At 39.8% G+C, this 26,085-nt stretch overlaps 1 protein-coding gene across 2 annotated transcripts in view; it reads left to right on the forward strand.

Annotated features, from left to right (window-relative positions):
• The window catches only part of TRIM44 (tripartite motif containing 44), a 114,190-nt gene that overhangs the window by 28,790 nt on the left and 59,315 nt on the right, over positions 1-26,085 (forward strand). For both annotated transcript variants that reach the window (XM_061201602.1, XM_061201603.1), the window contains exon 3: positions 20,694-20,933. In XM_061201602.1, coding sequence (XP_061057585.1) covers positions 20,694-20,933 — 240 coding nt within the window. The remainder of the gene's footprint in view (positions 1-20,693; positions 20,934-26,085) is intronic.

Raw genomic sequence — 26,085 nt, forward strand, 5'->3', positions numbered from 1 at the left:
AGGGCTTATTACGTGGCCAGCGTGAAGAAGGGAGTGGAGCTGTCAGGGCTCCCCCAAAGCAGCCACACTTCACGTTTCCAGTGTACGATTGTATTTGACATTTAATTTAGGAGCCTGGGTAGCTAGATATAGAACTTTTTGTGATAATAGTGATAAAAACAACCCAGAGTTTTATTTAGGGGTCTCCTTCTTTCCTGTCCCCCTCCCTCCCCTTTTCCTTTTAGTTCAGCCTCTCATTCAGCTAGGAAATAAAATTCAGGTTTACTCAAGGAAAAATGTGGAGTTTCCCTTTTTTGATATCTTAAGGCTAAAGCTACAGAATGCAACCTCAGTCAACCAGGTCTGTGTGTAGATGCTTGTATGTATGTATGAATATAAAATTTGAAAACTGGCCTCTCCCCTCATTGACTCTGCATTTAGCCAAAGGGCAAAATCCACCAGGGCTCTGTGGTTGTGTAGAACACTTCCATTCAACCCATGACCCAGCTGATCGCCATCCCATTGTTGAATGGCTTTTGTTTACTTCTTTAGCAGGTGAAACAGATTCTATGATATCACCTTAATTCCTAACTCAACCTGATTAATTAGACATTTATAATCCCCATTTTACAGATGAAGAAACATCGAAGAAGTATATTGACTTGTCCAAGGCCACAGGGCTAATGATGGCAATAAATTGCCTTTCTATGATTGCTATATGGAATTAGTAGAAGTTGTAGGAAGTTATTAACTTTTTAGTTATAGAAGATGGGTTGGCAATAGTATACAAATGTAGAGTTTGTTCAGACTTTTAGGGAAAAAATGTTAGATTGAATATGCCATGCTTTCCTTTACTTTTATGTTGAAAGAGCACAGACATTGGAGCCAGATGACCTGAGTCCAAATACTGGCACTTATTACCTCCATCCTTTGATTTGTCTGAGCCTTCAGTTTCATCTATAAAATGAGACTAATATTATGTTTTTATTAATGAGTATCCTGAAAATGGAAACTTTTGAGGAGGAGATAAGAAATGATGGAAGATGATTGGTATCACAGCTTTTGGTGGTCCAGAAAGTATTTTAGAAACTGTAGTTGTTTAACAAGCCCTGTGGTTCTTAGGTTAGCAGATTGTTAGCTGCTCCAGGGAGTGTAGTAGGGTTTCAGTCAGCTAAAGAGAGCAAATATGATAGAGGCAAGTTTTGAGGTTGAGGAGCTGACTGTACCTCCAGACTCTGTGTAGGTGCTGAGGAGCAGGGTGTGACCTGTCCTTCCGGTGCTTTGCTGCTGTGTTGTGGGAGTGGACTGTATCTGATCTTATCAAACTAGAAAAGGCTCCCTGACAACCTGTGGCTGTCTACTGAAACAGGGGCACGGAGCCTCTGATTGACATCCGTGCTCTTCAGTGCCTAGGATGTGTGAGGAAGTCCTTCCCGTGTTCCTTTGGGAAATTTGAATCTGTACTCCCAAGGGCGTAGGTTCTCTTTCTCTAAGAGAACTGGCTGGGGCTCTGTATCTGTGAGAGCTGGGTGGGTACCATAGGAGAAACCCACAATAAATGCTCACAGTTACTGTTATCTGGACCAGCAGAGCAGTTCTGCTGATGTGTCTATGTTCCCAGAGAGTACTAAGTTCTTTCCATGTATTATTTTGTGTAAACTTCACAAAAATATCTATGAAAAAACTTTCACCTTTCCGAGCTTCAGAAGCATAGAGTTAGCAGAGCCAGTACTGCAGTCTTTCTCTGTCACCAGACCCCACCAGCTTTACTATTCTGACCCTCTGTAGCAAAGAAGACTCAGAAAACATGAGACCTACATCTCATTGCCCTTTCCTGACTATTCTTGGTGGCAGGCAGCTGTTTTGGTTTTGTGGTTTCTGTAGTATACAGATAGCTGTGGCTTTGCAGGAAAGGTGTGTGGCTGGAGAACTGGAATGGAGGTGAGGGGTGAGTCTTGTTTTAATATAATTGCTTTAATCTTCAGTGGATAAAATAGGCTTTCTTTGTATATTCAAGTCTGAGAGGTTTAAAAATAGTATAATTTCTGTTTAGTTGCCCCTGAAGCTTTCAGTGTCACCTTCTACTTCCCACTTCCTACACAATAACTTCTGAAGCAGAAGCTGTCTTTCTAGTTTATACACAGGTTAAGGTGGAAAGAAAACTAGAAAAGAAGGTGGAATAGAAGCTCTCACTCATGTCCTTGTTTGTTATAGGCCCTGGGTGTCTCTGGGGACCCGTTCTTCTACTTTCACATTTCTACAGGGGGCACCCAGAATTTTTTTTCTTTTCACTCAGGAAAAGTGTTGCTCAGAAGTTTATAATTGCTTTCTTTATTGCCACCCTGGGGTCAGGCAGAGAGAAGCGTCTTAAGAGCAAGCAATAGTATCCATTCAAAGTGAGCCCAGCATCCCTCTTGAACTGTTCTCTGGTGCATCCAGATCAGTGCCATGACGCTGGGTTACACATCAAGTTGTCATGGCAATAAATTCATAGCAGCTGACAGCATGAACAGGCAGTCCTGGGAGGAGACAATGCTTGGCAATGATGACACGCCATAGTGGTTAGATCTCCGTCTCTCATACTAGGGCTACTTGTCAGTCTGCTGTGACTGTGTCTCTCTCAGATGACTGGGGCACACAGTTGCTATCCACTTCACAGCTGATTAGTAGATTCAAGTGTTTATTAGGATCTTTCAAGTACGCAGCCTCTAGGAAACATAGTCCTGAGCCTCTAATGCTCTGTGTGTGTGTGTGTGCGTGTACGTGTGTATTTATGTTTGTATGTCGAGGAGGGAAAACCCTGAAAGGGAGGAAGTTCCGAAGAAGCATATTACAGGGTCATATGCATGAAGCTGGTAAAGAACGATAGAGTACTTAGGCTCAAGTACCACAATTTATAGTCTCAGGGAGAAGCATGCTGGCAGAAATAGAGGAAGGCTGGAGTATTCTGACTGAAATATGGGGTTCCTATCCAGGGCAATGTGATTCTGAAAGTCAAAGGTACAAGCCAAGCCAGAGACTATATAAGGCAAATCTATGGTCTAAACACGAAGAAGGAGAGCTTGAAGAGCACATATAGTTACTAAGTCTGAAGGGCGAAAGGTGGGATTTGAGGTCAAGATTAGGAAGCCAAGGATTCAGGGCCAAGTGGAGATGAGAAAGGAGAGAAAGCTGGCCTGGAACAAGTTGGACGTAGGATCAGAATCCTAAATAGTTTCTTCAAATCACTCAGAAGCTTTTTGTGTCTTAGAATTGTGTTTCGGCAAATTAGTGGTTCAAGTGAGAGTGGGGCTGGGTTAAAGGGTCTAGGTTGGGGGGGGGCAGATGGAGCTTAAATGGAGCATTTGAGTCTAGAGAATGGGTATAGTTATTTAGTGGGGGGTGGTGGGAAAGGGGTGCAAGAAGGGGTGTTCATAGGTAAAGGGGGAGGCTTCTTCAGCCAGACTGTGGTGGAGAGGCAGGTGCGGGATGGCTTCTGACACTCAGTCAGAAGGTATTGACCGCCATGATGTGCCAGACCCTAAGCAAAGATGTTTTAATTTCTCCTCCAGATATTAAGCCAAGGCACCTATTATCTAGTGGAGAAAATAAAACTTGATTCCAGAGTTTAGAGCCTGGGTGATTGCCTAAACTTCGGTATCGTTAAGGGAGAGAGGGGAACAGGACAAGGTTTGAAGGGAAGATATGAAAGAATAATGTTGTGGTTAGAAGGCAGATTATGTAGTCAAACTATGTGGGTTCAGACTCCAACTTTGCCACCTACTGTGTGTGTGAATTTGGGCAGGCTTATCCCCACTGTACCTCAGTTTCTTCGTCTATAAAATTGATATAATAATAATTGCTACCTCATGGTATCGTTGTGATGATTAATTGAAGTAACACATGTAAAGTGCTTAGAATAGTGCCTAATATGTAAGTGCCCAAAATGGTAGCAGTGACAATCATGAGGAGGAGGGAGAGGATTCAGTTTGATGCTTGATGGTTTAAGTAATAGGAAAGTATCCAGGTGGAGATACACATCAAAAGGAACTGTGAGATTAGAGACCTCAAGAGAAAACCCAGGCTTAGGAGCCATCTCCATGGAGCTGGTAGTTGAATTGCAAAGATGGGATGAAACTGCTAAGGAGGAGGTTATAGAGAGAAAGCAGTTTTGTCCCCAGAGGACATTTAACAATGTCTGGAGACTCTTTTGGTTGTCGTAATTGGGGGTGGGGAGCAGTGCTACTGTCTCTACTACATAGAGGCCAGGGATGCTGCTACATATTTTACAGTGCACAGGACATTTCCCCACAACAGAGAAATACCCCAAATGTCAGTAGTGCCAAGGTTGAAAAACCCTCAGAGTTTCTCAATCACAGCTGTCTGGAGAGTGTGTGTAAAATTGCAGGGATGAAGCTGATAAGCAAAAGCCGGGGAAGTCCAAGGTCCTAGAAACCATGGGAGGAGAGAAATTAAAGACTGAGGGGTATCAGCAGTGCTAAACGATACAGACAGGTCAGTAGTGAGAGCAAATGGAGTTGGTGACTAGTAGACTCTTTAGTGCTGGAGGAGACTGGGCAGCAGGCTTTATGTGACTTTCTAAAGTAGGAGAGGAGGCAGCATTGCCAAAGGAAAAGGGTTATTCTGCATTCTTCTTTACTTCTTATTTTGACTGTGTTACCCTAACAACTTCTAGGTCAGATTCCTAGTCCCCTGATGCCCCCTCTTGTTTTAGCAACAAGTGTGATTAGAGGCAAATCTGGATTAGTGAATTAGTTCCAAGCGTATAAAATTTGTGCAGCTGTATCATTTTAGAGATAAAAGGAAGATTGAGTTTAGCTTTTCATTTTTAATAGCTCAGGAACCTGAGGCCCTGAGAGATTCAGTGACTTGTCCAAAGTCACGCAGCTGGTTGGTTCTAAAAACATCCACAGCCTCTGACTCCCCATTCCGAGTGCTCTCTTCTGTGCCAAGTTGCTTTCTGGTGGTCTCATAATGGTTCTCAGAGGCTCAGTTTCCTTTTCAGGAGGAGGTTACTAGATAGAGTGGTTGTCAGAGCCCTGACCTGGAACAGGCTGACCTGAGGTGAATCTTTGCTCCATAGCTTACCTGCTGCGTAACACCGGGCCAGTGACCTTACCACCGTGGGCTTCAGTTCCCCTACCATAAAATGAAAGTATTATTGCCTGCCTGAGGATTAAATCAGAAACACGTCTGTGATGGCACCTGGAACGCTGCCTGCACGTGGTCGCTCTTAATATTTTCATCATTATTATTCATAAGACCCTATCTTTGTTGCAGATTAAAAGGCAAGAGAATGTCCAGTGACAGGAACCAGGCGAAAGTTAGGCATGCCTTCTGTTTCTTCCCGCCTTGCTCCTAACTCCATCTCCTACTTTGCGATAAGAGCAGTATCATGAGGGTTGGTGCTGCTGTGGTTATACAAGGTCTTGAAGCACATGTCTCTCCAGTATATTGTGATGATGTCTATTTGTCATTGATGAGCCTGGTATTTCTCAAAAGTAAATGACTTCACACTTCAGGTCACTCACTGGATCAGTTAGACCTTTTTCAGAGTTTTTCCAGACACTAAACCTGGCTCTTTTGAGGAGCCCCAGGATGACTGAGGGTCCCATAGCGGAATCTTCAAATGGCAGGAGCAGCACATGCTAAAAGTGCTTAGTTGTTGTGGAAGCCATTATTTTAACTTAAGTTGAAAAGGACTTTTAAAAAGCTTTGATCTGTGGTAGAAAAGGGGAATCAGATTAGGAAGGAAGGGTCTAGTATTTACTGGGAAGGCAAAGAATAAAATGTTGACATGTTTGAGACTAAAGTTCAAGCAGAAGAATTGTCCTGCCTGGCCCTTTGGATGCTTAGCCCACCCCCAGACCTTCTCTAGGCTCCACTTCAGTGGCTATTTAGTTTTCTGTTTTAATTGTATTAACTTTTAAAAGTAGACTTTATTTCTTAGAATAGTTTTAGATTCTCAGCAAAACTGAGCAAAAAATAGCATTCCCATATGCCCCCTGCCTCCACAGGTACAGCCTCCAACATCAGTGTCCCACACCAGAGTGGTGCATTCGTTACAATCAGTGAACCTGCATCATCATTACCCAAAGTCCATAGTTTACATTAGGATTCACTCTTGGTGTTGTACAGTCTATGGGTTTGGAAAAATGCACAATGGCATATTATCTACCACTACAGTGTCATACAGAGTATTTTCACTGCCCTAAGAATCCTCTGTGTTCTGCCTGTTCATCCTTCTCTCTCCCCAAACCTCTGACATCCACTGATCTTATTACTGTCTCCATAGCCTTTTCTAGAATTTCATACAGTTGGAATCATAGAGTGTGTAGCCTTTTCAGGTTGAATTCTTTAATTGAGTCATATGCATTTAATCTTCTTCCATGTCTTTTCATGGCTTGAAAGCTCTTTTTTTACACTGAATAATCTTCCATTGTCTGAATGTATCACAGTTTATTCATCCATTTACCTACTTAAAGACATGTTGGTTGCTTCCAAGTTTTGGCAATTGTGAATAAAGCTGTAAACATCCATGTGCAGCTTTTTGTGTGGACCTAAGTGTTCAACTCCTTTGGGTAAATAGCAAGGAGCATAATTGCTGGATCCCATGGTAAGCGTATGTAGTTTTCTAAGAAATTGCCAAACTGTCTTCCAAAGTGGCTGTACCATTTTGCATTCTCATCAGCAGTGAATGGGAGTTCTTGCTCTACATCCTCATCAGCATTTGGTGTTGTGATTGTTCAGATTTTGGCCATTCTAATAGGTGTGTAGTGGTATCTCAGTGTTGTTTTAATTTGCATTTCCCTAATGACATATCATGTTGAGAATCTTTCCAATGCTTATTTGTCACCTGTATATTTTCTTTGATGAGATGTCTGTTCAGGTCATTGGCTCATTTTTTAATTGGGTTGTTTCTTATTGTTGAGCTTTAAGAGTTCTTTGTATATGCTGATAACAGTCCTTTATCAGGTGTGTTTTCTTCCAGTCTGTGTCTTGCCTTCTCATTCTCTTAAGTGTCTTTCTCAGAGAACAAGTTTTTTAATTTTAGTGAAGTCCAGCTTATCAATTATTTCTTTCATGGATAGTGCCTTTGGAATTGTATCTAAAAAGTCATCACCATACCCAAGGTCATCTGTGTTATCTTCTAGGAGTTTTATAGTTTTGCATTTTACATTTAGGTCCATGATTATTTTGAATTAATTTTTGTGAAAGATATAAGATCCCTGGCTAGATTCTTTTTCTTTTTTGCATGTGGACGTCCAGTAGTTTCAGCATCATTTGTTAAAAAGACTGTGTTTTCTCCATTTGTATTGCCTGTGCTCCTTTGTTCAAGATCAGCTGATTGTATTTATGTGGATCTATTCATGGGCTCTCTTCTGTTTCACTGATATATTTGCTTGTTCTTTCAGCAGTACCACACTGTCCTGATTACTGTTGTTTTATAGTAAGTCTTGAAGTTGAGTAGTGTCAGTCTTCTGACTTTGTTCTTCTTCTTCGATATTGTATTGACTATTATGGGGCTTTTACCTCTCCATGTAAACTTTAGAATCAGGTTGTTAATATCCATAAAAAAACTTGCCGGGATTTTGATGGGGACTGCATTGAATTCATAGATCAAGTTGGGAAGAACTGACATCTTGACAATTTTCAGTCTTCCTGTCTATGAACATGGACTGTCTTTACATTTTTTTTTTCTCCTTTGATTTCTTTCATTTTAGTTTTCCTCATATAGATTTTGTACATATTTTGTTCGATTTATACCTAAGTATTTCATTTTTGGGGTACTAATATAAATGGTATTGTGTTTTTAAATTCAAATTCCATTTGTTCACTGATGGTGTATATAGGGAAGTGGTTGACTTTTATAGATTAGCTCTGTATCTGGCAACTTTGTCATAACTGCTTATTAGTTCCAGGAGCTTTTTTTGATGATTCTTTTGGATTTTCTACATAGATGATCATGTCAGTTGTGAACAAAGGCTGTTTTATTTCTACCTTCTCAGCCTGTAAACCTTTTATTTCCTTTTGTCTTTTGAAAAGGAGTAGTGAGAGGAAACATCCTTACCTTGTTTTTGATCTTAGCAGGAAAAGTCTAGTTTCTCACCATTAAGTATGATGCTAGCTGTAGATTTTTTGTATATTTTTTATGAAGTTGAGAAAGTTCTCTGTTCCTAGTTTGCTGATGGTTTTTACCATAAATGGACATTAGATTTTGTCAGGAGCTTTTTTTGCATCTACTGATATGATCATGTGATTTTTTTCTTCTTTAGCCTGTTGATGGTAGATCATATGAACTGGTTTTCAAATGTTGAACCAGCCTTGCATACCCAGGATAAATACCACTTAGTCATGGTATATAATTCCTTTTATACATTGTTGGATTTGATTTGCTAATATCGTACTGAGGACTTAACTTCCTTTTGAGCCATATTTCTTTTAAAAACTTACTCTTCAAGAAAAGATAAGTGTTACACATTATTGTAGAAAATTTGGACTGAAAAGTAAAAAAAAGAAAAGTACCCTTAATTCCAGCACTCAGAGATAACCACTCTCCAACATTTTGGTATATTTCTTATAGTCTTTTATAATACAAATAATAATAACAGCAGCAGTAAATATCATATTACTTCATTGAGTGGATACTTGAAGTAACTAAGTGATAACTGAGGTAGAGATCCCATGGTACTCTTAACCAAATGAGGAAAGGAGGTAAAGAAGATACAGATGACCGCTTTTGTCTAGAAGCTGCTGATGAAGATGAGAAAAATGGTTTGGGAAGAGATTAAATGTTCATTTTAATAACCTTTTCTCTACCCTTCTCAACACCCCATTGTAAAATCCAAGCAATCCAGGCTTCTAACCACGTTGTCAGGAAAATGTTTGCCATCCCTCAGAATGTTGGTAATAGAATGTAGTTCATAGTTTTTGTTTTTTTCATAGGTCTTATCTGCTGTGTTTCTAGCCTGTTGGATAATTTTCCAAGCCTTAGGAGTGGACAGTTGTCTTATTCACAAACAGTGGCTCTTCCACTCATAGACAAAAGACACAGGAAATGGGAGATCCAGCCATCCACTGAAAAAGGACTCTGTCCTACTTGTTGATGAAGCTCTTCCCTTGTCTGCCCTCACTGGAGCCTGGCAGAGGTTTGCAAGGAGCTCTCTCGAGGTAAAATGCCAGAATAAATCCCAGGCTATACAGAAGGCTTAACTTTGAGATTTCCTACCTGGAAGTTTCCATGGACACTGGCATGCTGAGAGGGTGCCATGCTGTGGGAGTGAGGACAGATTGCAGCGTTGAAAAAGTTCCATTTTCTGCTTTTTTATTATACTCTTTTAGAATAGTAGCCATTCAGAAGAGGAAAAGGGGAGTAAAAATGGACTTTTTCACCTTTGGGGAGGTATTTAGCATCTTCACACTCTATTTCATGCACTTCACAATTTTTTTAGTCATTTTTGGAATGGGCTCCTTTAAAGTTACTTGCAGGAAATTTGGCTAAGAGAACAAGTATTTCTGAAAGCTTCCATCATTGTAGACTCAGATGCTTTTCCTTTGTGTAGCTTCCTGCTCCTGACCCTGTTCCATCTTTCTCGGTTCATCTCAGCAATGCTTTTCTGGAACAAATCTTTCTTAAGCCATCATGCTTTCTAGCTACTATGCTTGTTGTTTTTATAATCTGCCTATAATAAAAATGTAAATAAAACCTTGGTTTCCTATGGGCCAGCTAGCTAGGACGTAATGGCTTCCAGCCCATGTCAAACACATTGAATGCTGGTGTTTTTTAAGTACAAGCTCTTAATTCAAGGTTTTATGTGTTTAATTATGTGTGTGTTAATATAAAGTGCCAGTCTGCATGCCTCTTGGGTCTGGTCTAGTTTAGAAATATTAACTATAAGAGCATATAGAAAGTACCATGGAATGAGACTTAACTCTTCAAATGTATATCCTTTATCCCAAGATTCACTTCGGGGGAACAGTATCCTAGTGGGGATAACAACAGAAGCAACCTGTTAACTGAAGAAATAAATATGAAGAACCTGAAGCAGGCAGAAAGGGATCATTAGAGGCAATGTGTTACAGCAGGAAGTACACTGACTAGACCAGAGGAAAGTTGGTTTCTAAACCATACTTTGTTACTGTACCTCTCTGGGACCTTTTTTTTTCGACCTGTAAAGTTGGACTCAGCTCTAGTAAGAACTGTCAGATGTTCACTAGTTAGTTCTGACGATTCACAAATAAGCTGCTTATTTTTCAAATTACAATGCTGTGTTTAAGTAATTTTAGAAAATGCTATATTTAAGTAATAGCTGCTTTTCACCTAATGCAACCGTAACAAAGATATGTCAACTTGCTTACAACCTAGGGCTTTAAAGTTTTAACAACTTAGGGACCAGTCAATTGACCAAAGAGAACAAACTCTTTTTACAGTTTTGTTTGTGTAGAGCAGCGGTCCCCAACCTTTTTGGCACCAGGGAGCAGTTTCATGGAAGACAATTTTTCCACGGACCGGTGAGCGGGGAATGGTTTCAGGATGATTCAAGCACATTACATTTATTGTGCACTTTATTTCTATTATTATTACATTGTAATATATAATGAAGTAATTATACAACTCACCATAATGCAGAATCAGTGGGAGCCCTGAGCTTGTTTTCACTTGCCGCTCACTGATAGGGTTTTGATATGAGTCTGCAAGCAATTGATTTATTATGGTCTCTGTGCAGTCAAACCTCCCTGCTAATGATAATCTGTATTTGCAGCTGCTCCCCAGCACTAGCATCACCGCCTCAGCTCCACCTCAGATCATCAAGCATTAGATTCTCATAAGGAGTGCGCAACCTAGATCCCTCGCATGTGCAGTTCACAGTAGGGTTCGCGCTCCCGTGAGAATCTAATGCCGCCGCTGATCTGACAGGAGGCGGAGCTGAGGCAGTAATGCGGGCAATGGGGAGTGGCTGTAAATACAGATGAAGCTTTGCTTGCTCACCTGCCCACCGCTCACCTCCTGCTGTGCAACCCGGTTCCTAACTGGGGGTCTGGGGACGCCTGGTGTGGAGGACCCAGGTCCCTCAGGTGCAGTTTTCCTGGAGAGCACTACCAGTGCCCTAGGAAGTACTTCAGGGAGGAAGGGGAGATTCTTCTTTTAACCAGAGTGGTTTTACTTTTGGTTCTATTATACTTTGGGGTTCTACATTAAGACTTTGTTTGGGGCAAGGGAAGTTCTGTGGCTTTAAAAAGATTTGACAATTACTAGTAGATCCTATTTAAAAAAAGGAACCTTTTACAGCACCAGTTTTATCATTCTGTGATATATCCAGCCTTCTCTCTTCTCTGCTTGTGAAGAATTTTCTCTGTGGACATAACTCGTGTGTGGTATAGTCAAGAGTATGGGACTGTCACGCTCAGCTTTGGGGAGCTGTAGGATAGAGACTGAAGAAGTTCTAGGAAACCTAGTCAAATGATGTCAGTGGCTCCCAACTAGCAGGTGCTGATGCAAAGGGCCTGCTGCTCCTGGAGAACTCTGAAGTTTATAGCAGGATGGAGTTTTAATGATGAGGTGAAATGAAACCTGAAAGGGAGTTTTGTAAGCTGTTTCATTCCTGCCATTGGTAGGAGCCCTTTCTCCAGAGTACTCAACGTACCACTTGCCTAATCCCCCAGGGTGTCTCTCCTTTGGGCTCTGGATTTAAATAAATGCTGTGACCCAGAATTTGTTCTTGCCATTTTGAACTAGGTTGGAGAATACCTGTCTGTTGATGAGTAGAGAACTGGAGTGAGAAGGCAGCATAAAATTTTTATAGAGTAAATTATTCTGCTTTCAATTCTCATTTGTGGCCTGATGTGTATAAAAATAAATTGCATAAAATAAAGGTTGAAAAACCTGTGTAAAGTAAAGGAAAATAGAGAATTTAATTTTTAAAAACCATGATTTATTCACCTACTGCAGTGTAGTCCCCACCTTTCCTGACTGTAATGTCAGCTTCCTAACTTCAAATCGCATGTGTATGTGATGTCTAGTAAAATAGGTTGTGAGTCAGTTTTTATTATGCTGTCCATTTTTAGTCACTTGGAAGAGCTTTTCTTAGGAATTCAGAAAAGTTCATCCCTTAGCTAAAACTTCCTAGGTTTAGTCTCTAAGAGAAGTTCCTAGGTCTTATAAGACCAAATTTATTTCATGGGTAGAGATCCAGGTCCACTGATAAATGATCACCATAAAGCATAACAGCCTTGAAATATACACACTAAAAATAAAAAGGAATTATATAAATAAACACAAATCACAGTTCTCAATCTGATAAAGAACTTGCTGGGACATTAATAACATTTAACAGTCCCCCTCCCCTTTTCTTTAGCACCAGGGAGAGTACCTGCAAAGAGTATATGAATTCATGAAGGCTTATGTCACTTAGTCACTTGATATGTGAATGGTTACATGTCCTACAGGCCTTATTTTGCATTGACGTTTTTATGGCAGTGTTACAAAAGATGCTTGAAATATCAAGCCTATTTCAATTTTTAAGCGGCTAATAAAAAATGGCCTCATCTTACCCTCTCCTTTAGTCTTTCTCTTTCTCAATCTCCTTTTTAGGTTTTCCCAGTTAGACCTCTCTTCTGACAGACTGTTACAGTGAACAGAGCACCAGACTGGGAGCAAGAAGATTGGAGAACTTTGTGTCTCCTAAAAGATTGCAGCTGGGTCTGTTTCCTTATCTGTGAATGAAAGGGGTTCACTTAGATGACAACTACTTTCTCTTTTAGCTCTAAAATTCTCTATTGGCTTTTGTCCCTTGGTCTACTGTTCTACCTCTTCCCTGTTTCCTACCTCAGCTACTCAATATGCATAGTTGTTTAAAAGTACTCATAAAATAAACATGGTTATGAGGAAACATTAATAAGTGTAGTTATTGGCAACATGTGGAGTTTAGAAGTTCTTATTTTGGTAGTTTCTCATTTTGTTTGCCTTATGCCCTAGCCAAATACAGCCTAGAGTCATATTTTAATTATTCTGCATAGTTGTTGTTGCAAAATAAAACAGTAATATATTTTCACCCATCCGAGAGTAAAGATTTAAAGACTTGATAATATCCAATATCAGTAAAGGTGTAGGAAAATGCTTACTTTTACACATTGTTGTGGGAATGTAATTGGTGCATCTTTTTTGGAGGGCAGTTTGGCAGTATCAGTCAGTACTTTTAGAATATATATAAATTAATTCAGTGACTCCAAAGGTTTCTAAAGAAATTCATGTACAGATATTAAGAGGTATAGCCAATGATGTTCATTGCTGTATTGTTCATAGAAGCAAAAATTTGGAAATATCCTGTATTTCCATTAAGAAGGGAAATATTTAATTGATATATTTATCCTTTTCTCTCTATATATAAATATCCATATCTGTATATACCTGTATCATACAGAGATTAAAAATAATGCAGTGAATGAAGTTGCTCTGTATGTACTAACATATTTTAAGTAGAAAAGCAAGACACAGAACCATATGTTCACCATGATCCATTTACATAAAAACAGCATAATTGTCTGTATACATACAGGTATACCTTGTTTTACTGTGCTTCACTTTATTGTGCCTTGCAGATACTGTGTCTTACAAATTGAAGGTTTGTAGCAACCCTACATCGAGCAGTGCTATTTTTCTAATAGCATTTGCTCACTTCGTGTCCCTGTGTCACATTTTGGTAATTCTTGTAGTATTTCAAACTTTTTCATTATTATTGTATTTGTTATGTTAATCTGTGATCAGTGATCTTGATGTTACCATTGCAAAAAGATTATGACTCGCTGAAGGCTCAAATGATGGTTAGCATTTTTTAGCAATGAAGTATTTTTTAAGTAAGGTATGTACATTTTTGTAGACATAATGCTATTGCATACTTAATAGACTACAGTATAGTATAAACATAACTTTTATATGTGCTGGGAAACCAGAAAACTTGTGTGCCTCTGTTTATTATAATATTCATTTTACCGTGGTGGTCTAGAACAGAACCCTCAGTGTCTCCAAGATATGCCTGTATATGAATTGATATATAACTAAAATAGAAAAATGGCTGGAAGGGCATGTATCAAACTGTTAACAGTAATTATCCTCTGAGGAGGAAAATGCTATTGGGATAGAGAGAGAAGAGGAATTTCTTTTTTTTTTTTTTTTTGATATACACCCATCTATTAAATTTTTAAAAAGTAATCACATATTACTGGTATGAAAATAAACAAAGGAGAGATTGGAACCGAGATGGCAGAGTAGAAGGACGTGCTCTCACTCCCTCTTGCAGGAACACCAGAATCACAGCTAGCTGCTGGACAGTCATCGACGGGAAGACACTGGAACTCACCAAAAAAGATACCCCACATCCAAAGACAAAGGAAAAGCCACAATGAGACGGTAGGAGGAGCGCAATCACAGTAAAATCAAATCCCATAACTGCTGGGTGGGTGACTCACAGACTGGAGAACACTTATACCACAGAAGTCCACCCACTGGAGTGAAGGTTCTGAGCCCCACGTCAGGCTTCCCAACCTGGGGGTCCGTCAACAGGAGGAGGAATTCCTAGAGAATCAGACTTTGAAGGCTACTGGGATTTGATTGCAGGACTTCGACAGAGCTGAGGGAAACAGAGACTCCACTCTTGGAGGGCACACACAAAGTAGTGTGCGCATCAGGACCCAGGGGAAGGAGCAGTGACCACAGGGGAGACTGAACCAGACCTACCTGCTAGTGTTGGAGGGGTCTCCTGCAGAGGCGAGGGGTGGCTGTGGCTCACGGTGGGGACAAGGACACTGGCAGCAGAAGTTCTGGGAAGTACTCCTTGGCGTGAGCCCTCCCAGAGTCTGCCATTAGCCCCACCAAAGAGCCCGGGTAGGCTCCAGTGTTGGGTTGCCTCAGGCCAAGCAACCAACAGGGAGGGAACCCAGCCCCACCCATCAGCAGTCAAGCGGATTAAAGTTTTACTGAGCTCTGCCCACCAGAGCAACAGTCAGCTCTACCCACCACCCATCGCTCCCATCAGGAAACTTGCATAAGCCTCTTAGATAGCCTCATCCACCAGAGGGCAGGCAGCAGAAGCAAGAAGAACTACAATCCTGCAGCCTGTGGAACAAAAACCACATTCACAGAAAGAGAGACAAGATGAAAAGGCAGAGGGCTATGTACCAGAGGAAGGAACAAGATAAAACCCCAGAAAAACAACTAAATGAAGTGGAGATAGGCAACCTTCCAGAAAAAGAATTCAGAATAATGATAGTGAAGATGATCCAGGACCTCGGAAAAAGAATGGAGGCAAAGATCGAGAAGATACAAGAAATGTTTAACAAAGACATAGAAGAATTAAAGAACAAACAAAGAGAGATGAACAATACAATAACTGAAATGAAAACTACACTAGAAGGAATCAATAGCAGAATCACTGAGGCAGAACGGATAAGTGACCTGGAAGACAGAATGGTGGAATTCACTGCTGCGGAACAGAATAAAGAAAAAAGAATGAAAAGAAATGAAGACAGCCTAAGAGACCTCTGGGACAACATTAAACGCAACAACATTCGCATCATAGGGGTCCCAGAAGGAGAAGAGAGAGAGAAAGGACCCGAGAAAATATTTGAAGAGATTATAGTCGAAAACTTCCCTAACATGGGAAAGGAAATAGCCACCCAAGTGCAGGAAGCGCAGCGAGTCCCATACAGGATAAACCCAAGGAGAAACACTCCGAGACACATAGTAATCAAATTGGCAAAAATTAAAGACAAAGAAAAATTATTAAAAGCAGCAAGGGAAAAACGACAAATAACATACAAGGGAACTCCCATAAGGTTAACAGCTGATTTCTCAGCAGAAACTCTACAAGCCAGAAGGGAGTGGCATGATATACTTAAAGTGATGAAAGGGAAGAAACTGCAACCAAGATTACTCTACCCAGCAAGGATCTCATTCAGATTCGACGGAGAAATCAAAAGCTTTACAGACAAGCAACAGCTAAGAGAATTCAGCACCACCAAACCAGCTCTACAACAAATGCTAAAGGAACTTCTCTAAGTGGGATACACAAGAGAAGAAAAGGACCTACAAAAACAAACCCAAAACAATTCAGAAAATGGTCATAGGAACATACATATCGATAATTACCTTAAACGTGAATGGATTAAATGCTCCAACCAAAAGACACAGGCTTGCTGAATGGATACAAAAACAAGACCCATATATATGCTGTGTACAAGAGACCCACTTCAGACCTACGGACACATTCAGACTGAAAGTGAGGGGATGGAAAAAGATACTCCATGCAAATGGAAATCAAAAGAAAGCTGGAGTAGCAATACTCATACCAGATAAAATGGACTTTCAAATAAAGAATGTTACAAGAGACAAGGAAGGACACTACATAATGATCAAGGGATCAATCCAAGAAGAAGATATAACAATTATAAATATATATGCACCCAACATAGGAGCACCTCAATACATAAGGCAACTGCTAAGAGCTATAAAAGAGGAAATCGACAGTAACACAGTAATAGTGGGGGACTTTAACACCTCACTTACACCAATGGACAGATCATCCAAAATGAAAATAAATAAGGAAACAGAAGCTTTAAATGACACAATAGACCAGATAGGTTTAATTGATATTTATAGGACATTCCATCCAAAAACAGCAGATTATACTTTCTTCTCAAGTGCGCATGGAACATTCTCCAGGATAGATCACATCTTGGGTCACAAATCAAGCCTCAGTAAATTTAAGAAAATTGAAATCATATCAAGCATCTTTTCTGACCAGAACGCTACACGATTAGAAATGAATTACAGGGAAAAAAACATAAAAAACACAAACACATGGAGGCTTAGCAATACATTACTAAATAACCAAGAGATCACTGAAAAAATCAAAGAGGAAATCAAAAAATACCTAGAGACAAATGACAATGAAAACACGACAATCCAAAACCTACGGGTTGCAGCAAAAGCAGTTCTAAGAGGGAAGTTTATAGCTATACAAGTCTACCTCAAGAAACAAGAAAAATCTCACATAAACAATCTAACCTTACACCTAAAGGAACTAGAGAAAGAAGAACAAACAAAACCCAAAGTTAGCAGAAGGAGAGAAATCATAAAGATCAGAGCAGAAATAAATGAAATAGAAGCAAAGAAAACAATAGCAAAGATCAATAAAACTAAAAGCTGGTTCTTTGAGAAGATAAACAAAATTGATGAACTATTAGCCAGACTCATCAAGAAAAAGAGGGAGAGGACTCAAATCAATAAAATTAGAAATGAAAAAGGAGAAGTTACAACAGACACCGCAGAAATACAAAGCATGCTAAGAGACTACTACAAGCAACTCTATGCCAATAAAATGGACAACCTGGAAGAAATGGACAAGTTCTTAGAAAGGTATAACCTTTCAAGACTGAACCAGGAAGAAATAGAAAATATGAACAGATCAATCAGAAGTAATGAAATTGAAACTGTGATTAAAAATCTTCCAACAAACAAAAGTCCAGGACCAGATGGCTTCACAGGTGAATTCTATCAAACATTTAGAGAAGAGCTAACACCCATCCTTCTCAAACTCTTCCAAAGAATTGCAGAGGGAGGAACACTCCCAAACTCATTCTATGAGGCCACCATCACTCTGATACGAAAACCAGACAAAGATACTACAAAAAAAGAAAACTACAGACCAATATCACTGATGAACATAGATGCAAAAATCCTCAACAAAATACTAGCAAACAGAATCCAATAACACATTAAAAGGATCGTACACCATGATCAACTGGGATTTATCCCAGGGATGCAAGGGTTCTTCAATATATGCAAATCAATCAATGTGATACACCATATTAACAAAATGAATAAAAACCATATGATCATCTCAATAGATGCAGAAAAAGCTTTTGACAAAATTCAACACCAATTTATGATAAAAACTCTCCAGAAAGTGGGCACAGAGGGAACCTACCTCAGCATAATAAAGGCCATATATGACAAACCCACAGCAAACATCATTCTCAATGGTGAAGAACTGAAAGCATTTCCTCTAAGATCAGGAACAAGACAAGGATGTCCACTCTCACCACTATTATTCAACATAGTTTTGGAAGTCCTAGCCATGGCAATCAGAGAAGGAAAAGAAATAGAAGGAATACAAATTGGAAAAGAAGAAGTAAAACTGTCACTGTTTGCAGATGACAGGATACTATACATAGAGAATCCTAAAGATGCCACCAGAAAACTACTAGAGCTAATCGATGAATTGGGTAAAGTTGTAGGATACAAAATTAATGCACAGACATCTCTTGCATTCCTATACACTAATGATGAAAAATCTGAAAGAGAAATTAAGGAAACACTCCCATTTACCACTGCAACAAAAAGAATAAAATACCAAGGAATAAACCTACCTAGGGAGACAAAAGACCTGTATGCAGAAAACTATAAGACACTGATGAAAGAAATTAAAGATGATACCAACAGATGGAGAGATATACCATGTTCTTGGATTGGAAGAATCAATATTGTGAAAATGACTGTACTACCCAAAGCAATCTACAGATTCAATGCAATCCCTATCAAATTACCAATGGCATTTTTTTATGGAACTAGAACAAAAAATCTTAAAATTTGTATGGAGACACAAAAGACCCCGAATAGCCAAAGCAGTCTCGAGGGAAAAAAACGGAGCTGGAGGAATCAGACTCCCTGACTTCAGACTATACTATAAAGCTACAGTAATCAAGACAATATGGTGCTGGCACAAAAACAGAAACATAGATCAATGGAAGAAGATAGAAAGCCCAGAGATAAACCCACGCACCTATGGTCAACTAATCTATTACAAAGGAGGCAAGGATATACAATGGAGAAAAGACAGTCTCTTCAAGAAGTGGTGCTGATGAGCTTCCCTGGTGGCGCAGTGGTTGAGAATCTGCCTGCCAATGCAGGGGACACGGGTTCGAGCCCTGGTCTGGGAAGATCTCACATGCCGCGGAGCAACTAGGCCCGTGAGCCACAGCTACTGAGCCTGCGCATCTGGAGCCTGCGCTCCGCAACAAGAGAGGCCGCAATAGTGAGAGGTCCGCGCAGCGTGATGAAGAGTGGCCCCTGCTCGCCGCAACTAGAGAAAGCCCTCGCACAGAAACGAAGACCCAACGCAGCCAAAAATAAATAAATAAATAAATAAATTTTTTAAAAAGTGGTGCTGGGAAAACGATGTAAAAGAATGAAATTAGAACACTCCCTAACACCATACACAAAAATAAACTCAAAATGGATTAGAGACCTAAATGTAAGACCGGACACTATAAAACTCTTAGAGGAAAACATAGGAAGAACACTCTTTGACATAAACCACAGCAAGATCTTTTTTGATCCACCTCCTAGAGTAATGAAAATAAAAACAAAAATAAACAAATGGGACCTGATGAAACTTCAAAGCTTTTGCACAGCATAGGAAACCATAAACAAGACGAAAAGACAACCCTCAGAATGGGAGAAAATATTTGAAAATGAATCAACAGACAAACAGACAAAGGATTAATCTCCAAAATATATAAACAGCTCATGCAGCTCAATATTAAAAAAAAAACCCAATCCAAAAATGTGCAGAAGACCTAAATAGACATTTCTCCAAAGAAGACATACAGATGGCCAAGTAGCACATGAAAAGCTGCTCAACATTGCTAATTATTAGAGAAATTCAAATGAAAACTACAATGAGGTATCACCTCACACCAGTTAGAATGGGCATCATCAGAAAATCTACAAACAACAAATGCTGGAGAGGGTGTGGAGAAAAGGGAACCCTCTTGCACTGTTGGTAGGAATGTAAATTGATAGAGCCACTATGGAGAACAGTATGGAGATTCCTTAAAAATCTAAAAATAGAATTACCATGTGACACAGCAATCCCACTACTGGGCATATACCCAGAGAAAACCATAATTCAAAAAGACACATGCACCCCAGTGTTCATTGCAGCACTATTTACAATAGCCAGGTCATGGAAGCAACCTAAATGCCCACTGACAGACGAATGGATAAAGAAGTTGTGGTACATATATACAATGGAATATTACTCAGCCATAAAAAGAACGAAATTGGGTCATTTGTTGAGACGTGGATGGATCTAGAGACTGTCATACAGAGTGAAGTAAGTCAGAAAGAGAAAAACAGATATCGTATATTAATGCATATATGTGGAACCTAGAAAAATGGTACAGATGAACCGGTTTGCAGGGCAGAAATAGAGACACAGATGTAGAGAACAAATGTATGGACACCCAGGGGGGAAAGCGGTGGGGGGGTGGGAGCGGTGTGATGAGTTGGGAGATTGGGATTGACATGTATACACTGATGTGGATAAAATGGGTGACATAAGAACCTGCTGTATAAAAAATAAATAAAATAAAATTTTAAAATTTTAAAAAATAATAAATAAATAAACAAAGGAAAAAGTAAAAAGGAAGGATAAGGAATTACTTCCTAAAGAATGAAATAGTCAAGAAAGATTAGCAGGAAATTCATCAACAATATTAGAGGAGCATTGTTCAGAGGATATTCCCAAAACTTCAGGATCACTTAGGACCCATGGTTTGTGTGTGTTTTGGCCAGGCCTGCCTGGCACTTACAATAATAGCTCTACTCTTCCATTTCTTTGTGTGTCCAACTTATTCTTGTCTGTTTTCTACAGGTAACCCGGGACCAGATGAAGGTGTTTATACAGCAGGAATTTAAGAAAGTTCAAAAAGTGATTGCTGATGAGGAGCAGAAGGCCCTTCATTTAGTGGACATCCAGGAAGCAATGGCCACGGCTCATGTGACTGAGATACTGGCAGACATCCAGTCCCATATGGATAGATTGATGACTCAGATGGCCCAAGCCAAGGAGCAACTTGATACCTCTAATGAATCAGCTGAGCCAAAGGCAGAGGTAAAGGAGAATGCCTATAATAATTAGTAGCACAAGAAATAGGCAGAAGCTGACTGCCATGTTTGTTAATCCTGGAAGTTCCCCCTTTTGGTCCCTAAACATGAATAGATTGAAAGCTTAGATAGAGTATCAGTGTTTAGATTGGTGTGTAAACCAGTCTGGAGGTATTGGCTGCTAGGGCCTGTGCTCAACAACTAGGCCTAGCAGAATATTTGTACACCATGACTTAAGGGAGTATAGTCAGTGGGGCAAATACTATTCACAGTTAATGCGGGAAGCCAGAAATCACAGCCGGAGAAGAGGGCAATTGACAGATCCCAAGTTGTGAAATGAGCCTATAAATATGGGCTGAGTGAGAGTCAGGAAGTGGAGCATAAAGCAGGCCAAAATAAAAGATTTTGGACTGATTCTGTGAATAGTAAAAAGGTGCCTCAGGCTGGTTTTTATATGGAGCTAACTGCATAAATTGGGGGCGTGACTGTTAGATTAAGAGAGGCATGAGGGGGCTTCCCTGGTGGCGCAGTGGTTGAGAGTCTGCCTGCTAGTGCGGGGGACACGGGTTCGAGCCCTGGTCTGAGAAGATCCCACATGCCGCGGAGCAACTGGGCCCGTGAGCCACAATTACTGAGCCTGCGCGTCTGGAGCCTGTGCTCCGCAACAAGAGAGGCCGCGATAGTGAGAGGCCCGCGCACCGCGATGAAGAGTGGCCCCCTATTGCCGCAGCTAGAGAAAGCCCTCGCACAGAAGCGAAGACCCAACACAGCCATAAATAAATAAATAAATAAAAATCAGATTGTCTTTAAAAAATATATATATATATATATAACTTATATTTCAGCCACTGGGGAGAAGCTATTAGGTTTCATACCATTATGTTGAAAATTCTGGTCAAGGTTATGCCAGATAGGTTTAGGGTAGGCCCTTCTAGAAGAAAACGTAGGAGAGTCCTGTGAAGTTTCTAGGACAGCTGCTGATTCAGTGAACTCAGCCTTAACTAACAGTTTTGCCTTGGCCCAGGAAAGCCTAGCCACAGAATAAACCAGCCAGCAGAAGAGACACGGTATGATCCAGGAGGCAGGTACTGTCTGTGCTGTCCTGACAGGAACGTAAGAGACCATTGGACAGTTATCTGCTTCACTCATCCAGGGTTCTTGATTAATTTTCATCACTGTGTGAAAGGAATAGAATAGCTCTTGTTCTTTTCATTTCATCCTCCTCAGAATTAACAAAGTGTGTGCCTAAATAAGTTTCTAGACAGGCAAGAGAGCATGTTATATTTATCATTTCATTTAATCCTTATTTCAGCATTCATTGTCTCCATTTTTCAGATGGGCTATTGAGATGCCGAGAACTGCAGACATTGACTCAGTGTCGTTTAGTTAGCAGAAAACAGAACCAGGATTCAGTCCGTCCTGTTCCCATGCCTGTGCTTTTTCCCTACTATATGCTGTATGCCAAACATCCCGTTTATATCTGTGGGAAGAATAAGGATAATCAGTGCCCTAGACAGCCTTGCATTCCTAAGACCTTTTACTCTGTGGAGGTGGTCACTTTGTATCTTTTTTTAAAGTTAATTAATTTAAAATTTTTTATTTAATATTGGAGTAGATTTTGTGTCTTAAAAAGTTCAACCTTAACTCCAGGGATCATTGGCATAACTCTGTCCCCAGTTCCCCTCAGATTGGACCTTCCATATTTATTCTGTGTGTTGATTAGGTTGTTTTTTCAAAAATAAAGATTTCATTTTTTAAAGACATCTCCCTCTCTTTTATTTTCATTTCATTAATGAATTTAGTCCCTCCCCAACATTAACTGTCCTTTAAGTACTTCAGTGACTCAGCTGCACTATCCTTGTTAACTCTGATGGAATTACTCTCAGGGATACAAAGATGACAAGGCCTAAGTACCAGGCAATGGACAAAATAAGCTATTAACAATGAGAAGTAGCATACATCTGGCTAGAGCTATTACACAGAGCTGTTATTATCTAATAGCCTCTCGTTCCAGCTAATCTGGTAACTTATTGATCAGAGCAAATTTCCAGTACCTCTCTTTCACTCAACAGAGTTCTTTTTTTTTTTTTTTTTAATAAATTTATTTACTTATTTATCTTTGGCTCTGTTGGGTCTTCGTTGCTGCACGTGGGCTTTCTCTAGTTGTGGCGAAAGGGGGCTACTCTTCGTTGCAGTGCGCGGGCTTCTCATTGTGGTGGCTTCTCTTGTTGTGGAACACGGGCTCTAGGCGCGTGGGCTTCAGTAGTTGTGGCACGTGGGCTCAGGAGTTGTGGCTCATGGGCTCTAGAGCGCAGGCTCAGTAGTTGTGGTGCACGGGCTTAGTTGCTGCGCGGCATGTGGGATCTTCCCGGACCAGGGCTCGAACCCATGTCCCCTGCATTGGCAGGTGGATTCTTAACCACTGCACCACCAGGGAAGCCCTCAACAGAGTTCTTTTCTTCTCTTTGCATGGTATAGATTTTTTTTAATTACCTGTATTTTTAATTTAATCAAAAGATTCCCCCCCAAGATTTTATTGTGAAAATTTTCAAATGTACAGCAAAGTTGAAAGGATTTTTTACAGATTACACCCATATACCTGCACCAAGATTCTGCCATTAACAATTTACTATACTGATTCATTTTATATATATAGCCATCTTCCAACCTTCTACTCCTCAATGCATCTTATCTCTGCATTTGAAAACAAATTGCATCTTCTGGTTCTGAACAAGATGGAGTAAATGCATTTCATTTTACTCCTTCCATTAATCACAGTAAAAATTTCTGGACAAAATACTAAGTCACCTACCAGAAGACTCTCAAAAGTGGAGGAAAGATGGCAGACTGACCAGGGACCTTGGGATATGAGGAGCCACACAGCAATGAGTACCCTGCGGGGGGGTTTTCTTGCTTCCTTTATATCCTGGCCTGGTGCCCTGCAATCTGGAAATGCTAATGAGCATAGGCAAAAAGAACATCTCCAAGAAAAACCTGCTCTCTAGCCAAAGGACTGGGAAAAGGGCGGTTCAGCTGCAGAGAAACCTTTTAATAATACCTGCATATTCTGGCAATGAATCCCTTCCCAGCCCCGATTGGCACCACAGTAGTGGAGTCTATTTTATACCCTCGCCTATAGCAATGAGGTGTCACTTTTTTCTCCATGGAGCATTTAGGTAAAAGTCTAACTTCTACCTGCCCCTCTCAGAAGTGAATGGTGCCCACCTCCCATGGAGCCTGAAGGTGGGACTCTGACTTATACCCCTCCCCCACCGTAATAGGAAGGGAATAACAGCCCTCCCCTATGGGGACTGTGGATGGACCTTTAACTCCTCCCTCCCACCCCTGCATTAACTAAGCAAAGCCCCTCCCCAACTGAGTCAGTGGGTGGATTCATACCATTCCCTTTTACTGTGTAGTGATGAGTTTGTGCCCTTCCTCCTCCTGAGCTAACACCAGTGGAGACTATAGAGTCTCCATTGGAGCACTGTCACCTGAGGGAGGTGACCAGAATGGCACTGCAGAAGCTTTATAAACTCAATTGACATTTGAACCATAAGCCACAAAAGTGGTCTAGGACATGTGTTCTGACCTGAATAGGTTGACTACCTGCTGGAATAGAAGATTTAAACCGGAACCAGGTCTTATAATGTCCAGGATACAGTCCATAGTTACTCATCATACCAAGCACCAATGAAATCTCAACTCTAATGAGAAAGAAAATCAGTAGATGCCAACACCTACATAGGGTGACATAGTATTTGGAATTATCAGACAAGGATTTTAAAGTCACTATTATAAAAATGTCTCAATAAGCAATAACAAACTCTGGAAACAAATGAAAAATAAAAAAATATCAGCAAAGAAATAAAAGATATAAAGAAGGACCAAATGAAATTTTAGAACTGCAAAATACAGTGACTGACATAAAAACTTCACTGGACTGACTCAGTGGCAAATTGGAAATGACAGAGGAAAGAATCAGTGAATTTGAAGACAGATCAGTAGACATCCAATCTGAACAACCAAGAAAAAAGATTGAAAAATAATTGAATTGAGTCTCAGGGACCTATGGGACAATAAAGAAAGATCTAACATACATGTCACTTGTACAGTAAAGGGAGGAAAAGGAATATAGGGCTAAAAAAATTCAAGAAATAATGGCTCAAAACTCCTAAAATTTGGTTGAAAAACATAGACCTAGAGATTTAAGAAGCTGAATGAACCCAAGTGAGATAAATCTAAGAAATCCATACCCAGACACGTCAAAGTCAAACTTCCAAAAACTAAGGACAAATAAAAAATCTTGAAAGCAGAGTAGCCAGAGAGGAATGACACATTAGATATGGGGAACAATAATTCAAATGAACGTGGTATATGTAAGATTTTCTTCTGTAGCCATTGAAATGATTAAGTGGGTTTTCTCCATTATTCTGTTGTGATGGTTGATTACATTGGTTAATTTTACAATATTAAATCAACCTTTCTTTCCCGAGATAAACTCCCACTTGATCATTAATGTATTATCTGGGTTCAATTCATTAATATCTTGTTAGAGATTTTTATGTCTGTGTTCAAAGAGGGATATTCATTTGTAAATTTGTATTTTTATAATGTAATTGTCAGGCTTTAGGATTGTCAGGTATTAGGATTGTGCTGGCCTCAGAAAACAAGCTGAGAAGTATTTCCTCCTCATCTGTTTTCTGTAAGAGTTTATGTAAGATTGGTGTTATTTCTTCCTTAAATATTTGATAGAATTTACCAGCAAAACAATCTGTCCTGGAGTTTATGTGAAGGTTTTTGATAACCAATTCAGTTTATTTAATATAGAACTAGTCAAATTTTTTCATCTTATATTGATTTAAAATTTTCAAAATTTGTATTAGCTGTAATTTTCAAGGAAATTGTCATTTTCATCTAAGTTGTGTTAGTTTCTAGTATAAAGTTGTTTATAGTATTTTCTTATCATTTTTTAACTGTCTGTAGCCTCTGATGTGTCTATAGCCGTCTTTCATTTCTGTTACTGATAATTTGTGATCTTCCCCCTTTTTTCCTTGATCAGTCTAACTTGTATTTTATTAACTTTATTGGTCTTTTTAAAGAATTAACTTTTGGATTTGCTAATTTTACTCTTTGTTTTCTATTTTGTTTACATCTGC

This window comes from Eubalaena glacialis, chromosome 10 (assembly GCF_028564815.1).
Source record: "Eubalaena glacialis isolate mEubGla1 chromosome 10, mEubGla1.1.hap2.+ XY, whole genome shotgun sequence".
NCBI lineage: Eukaryota > Metazoa > Chordata > Mammalia > Artiodactyla > Balaenidae > Eubalaena > Eubalaena glacialis.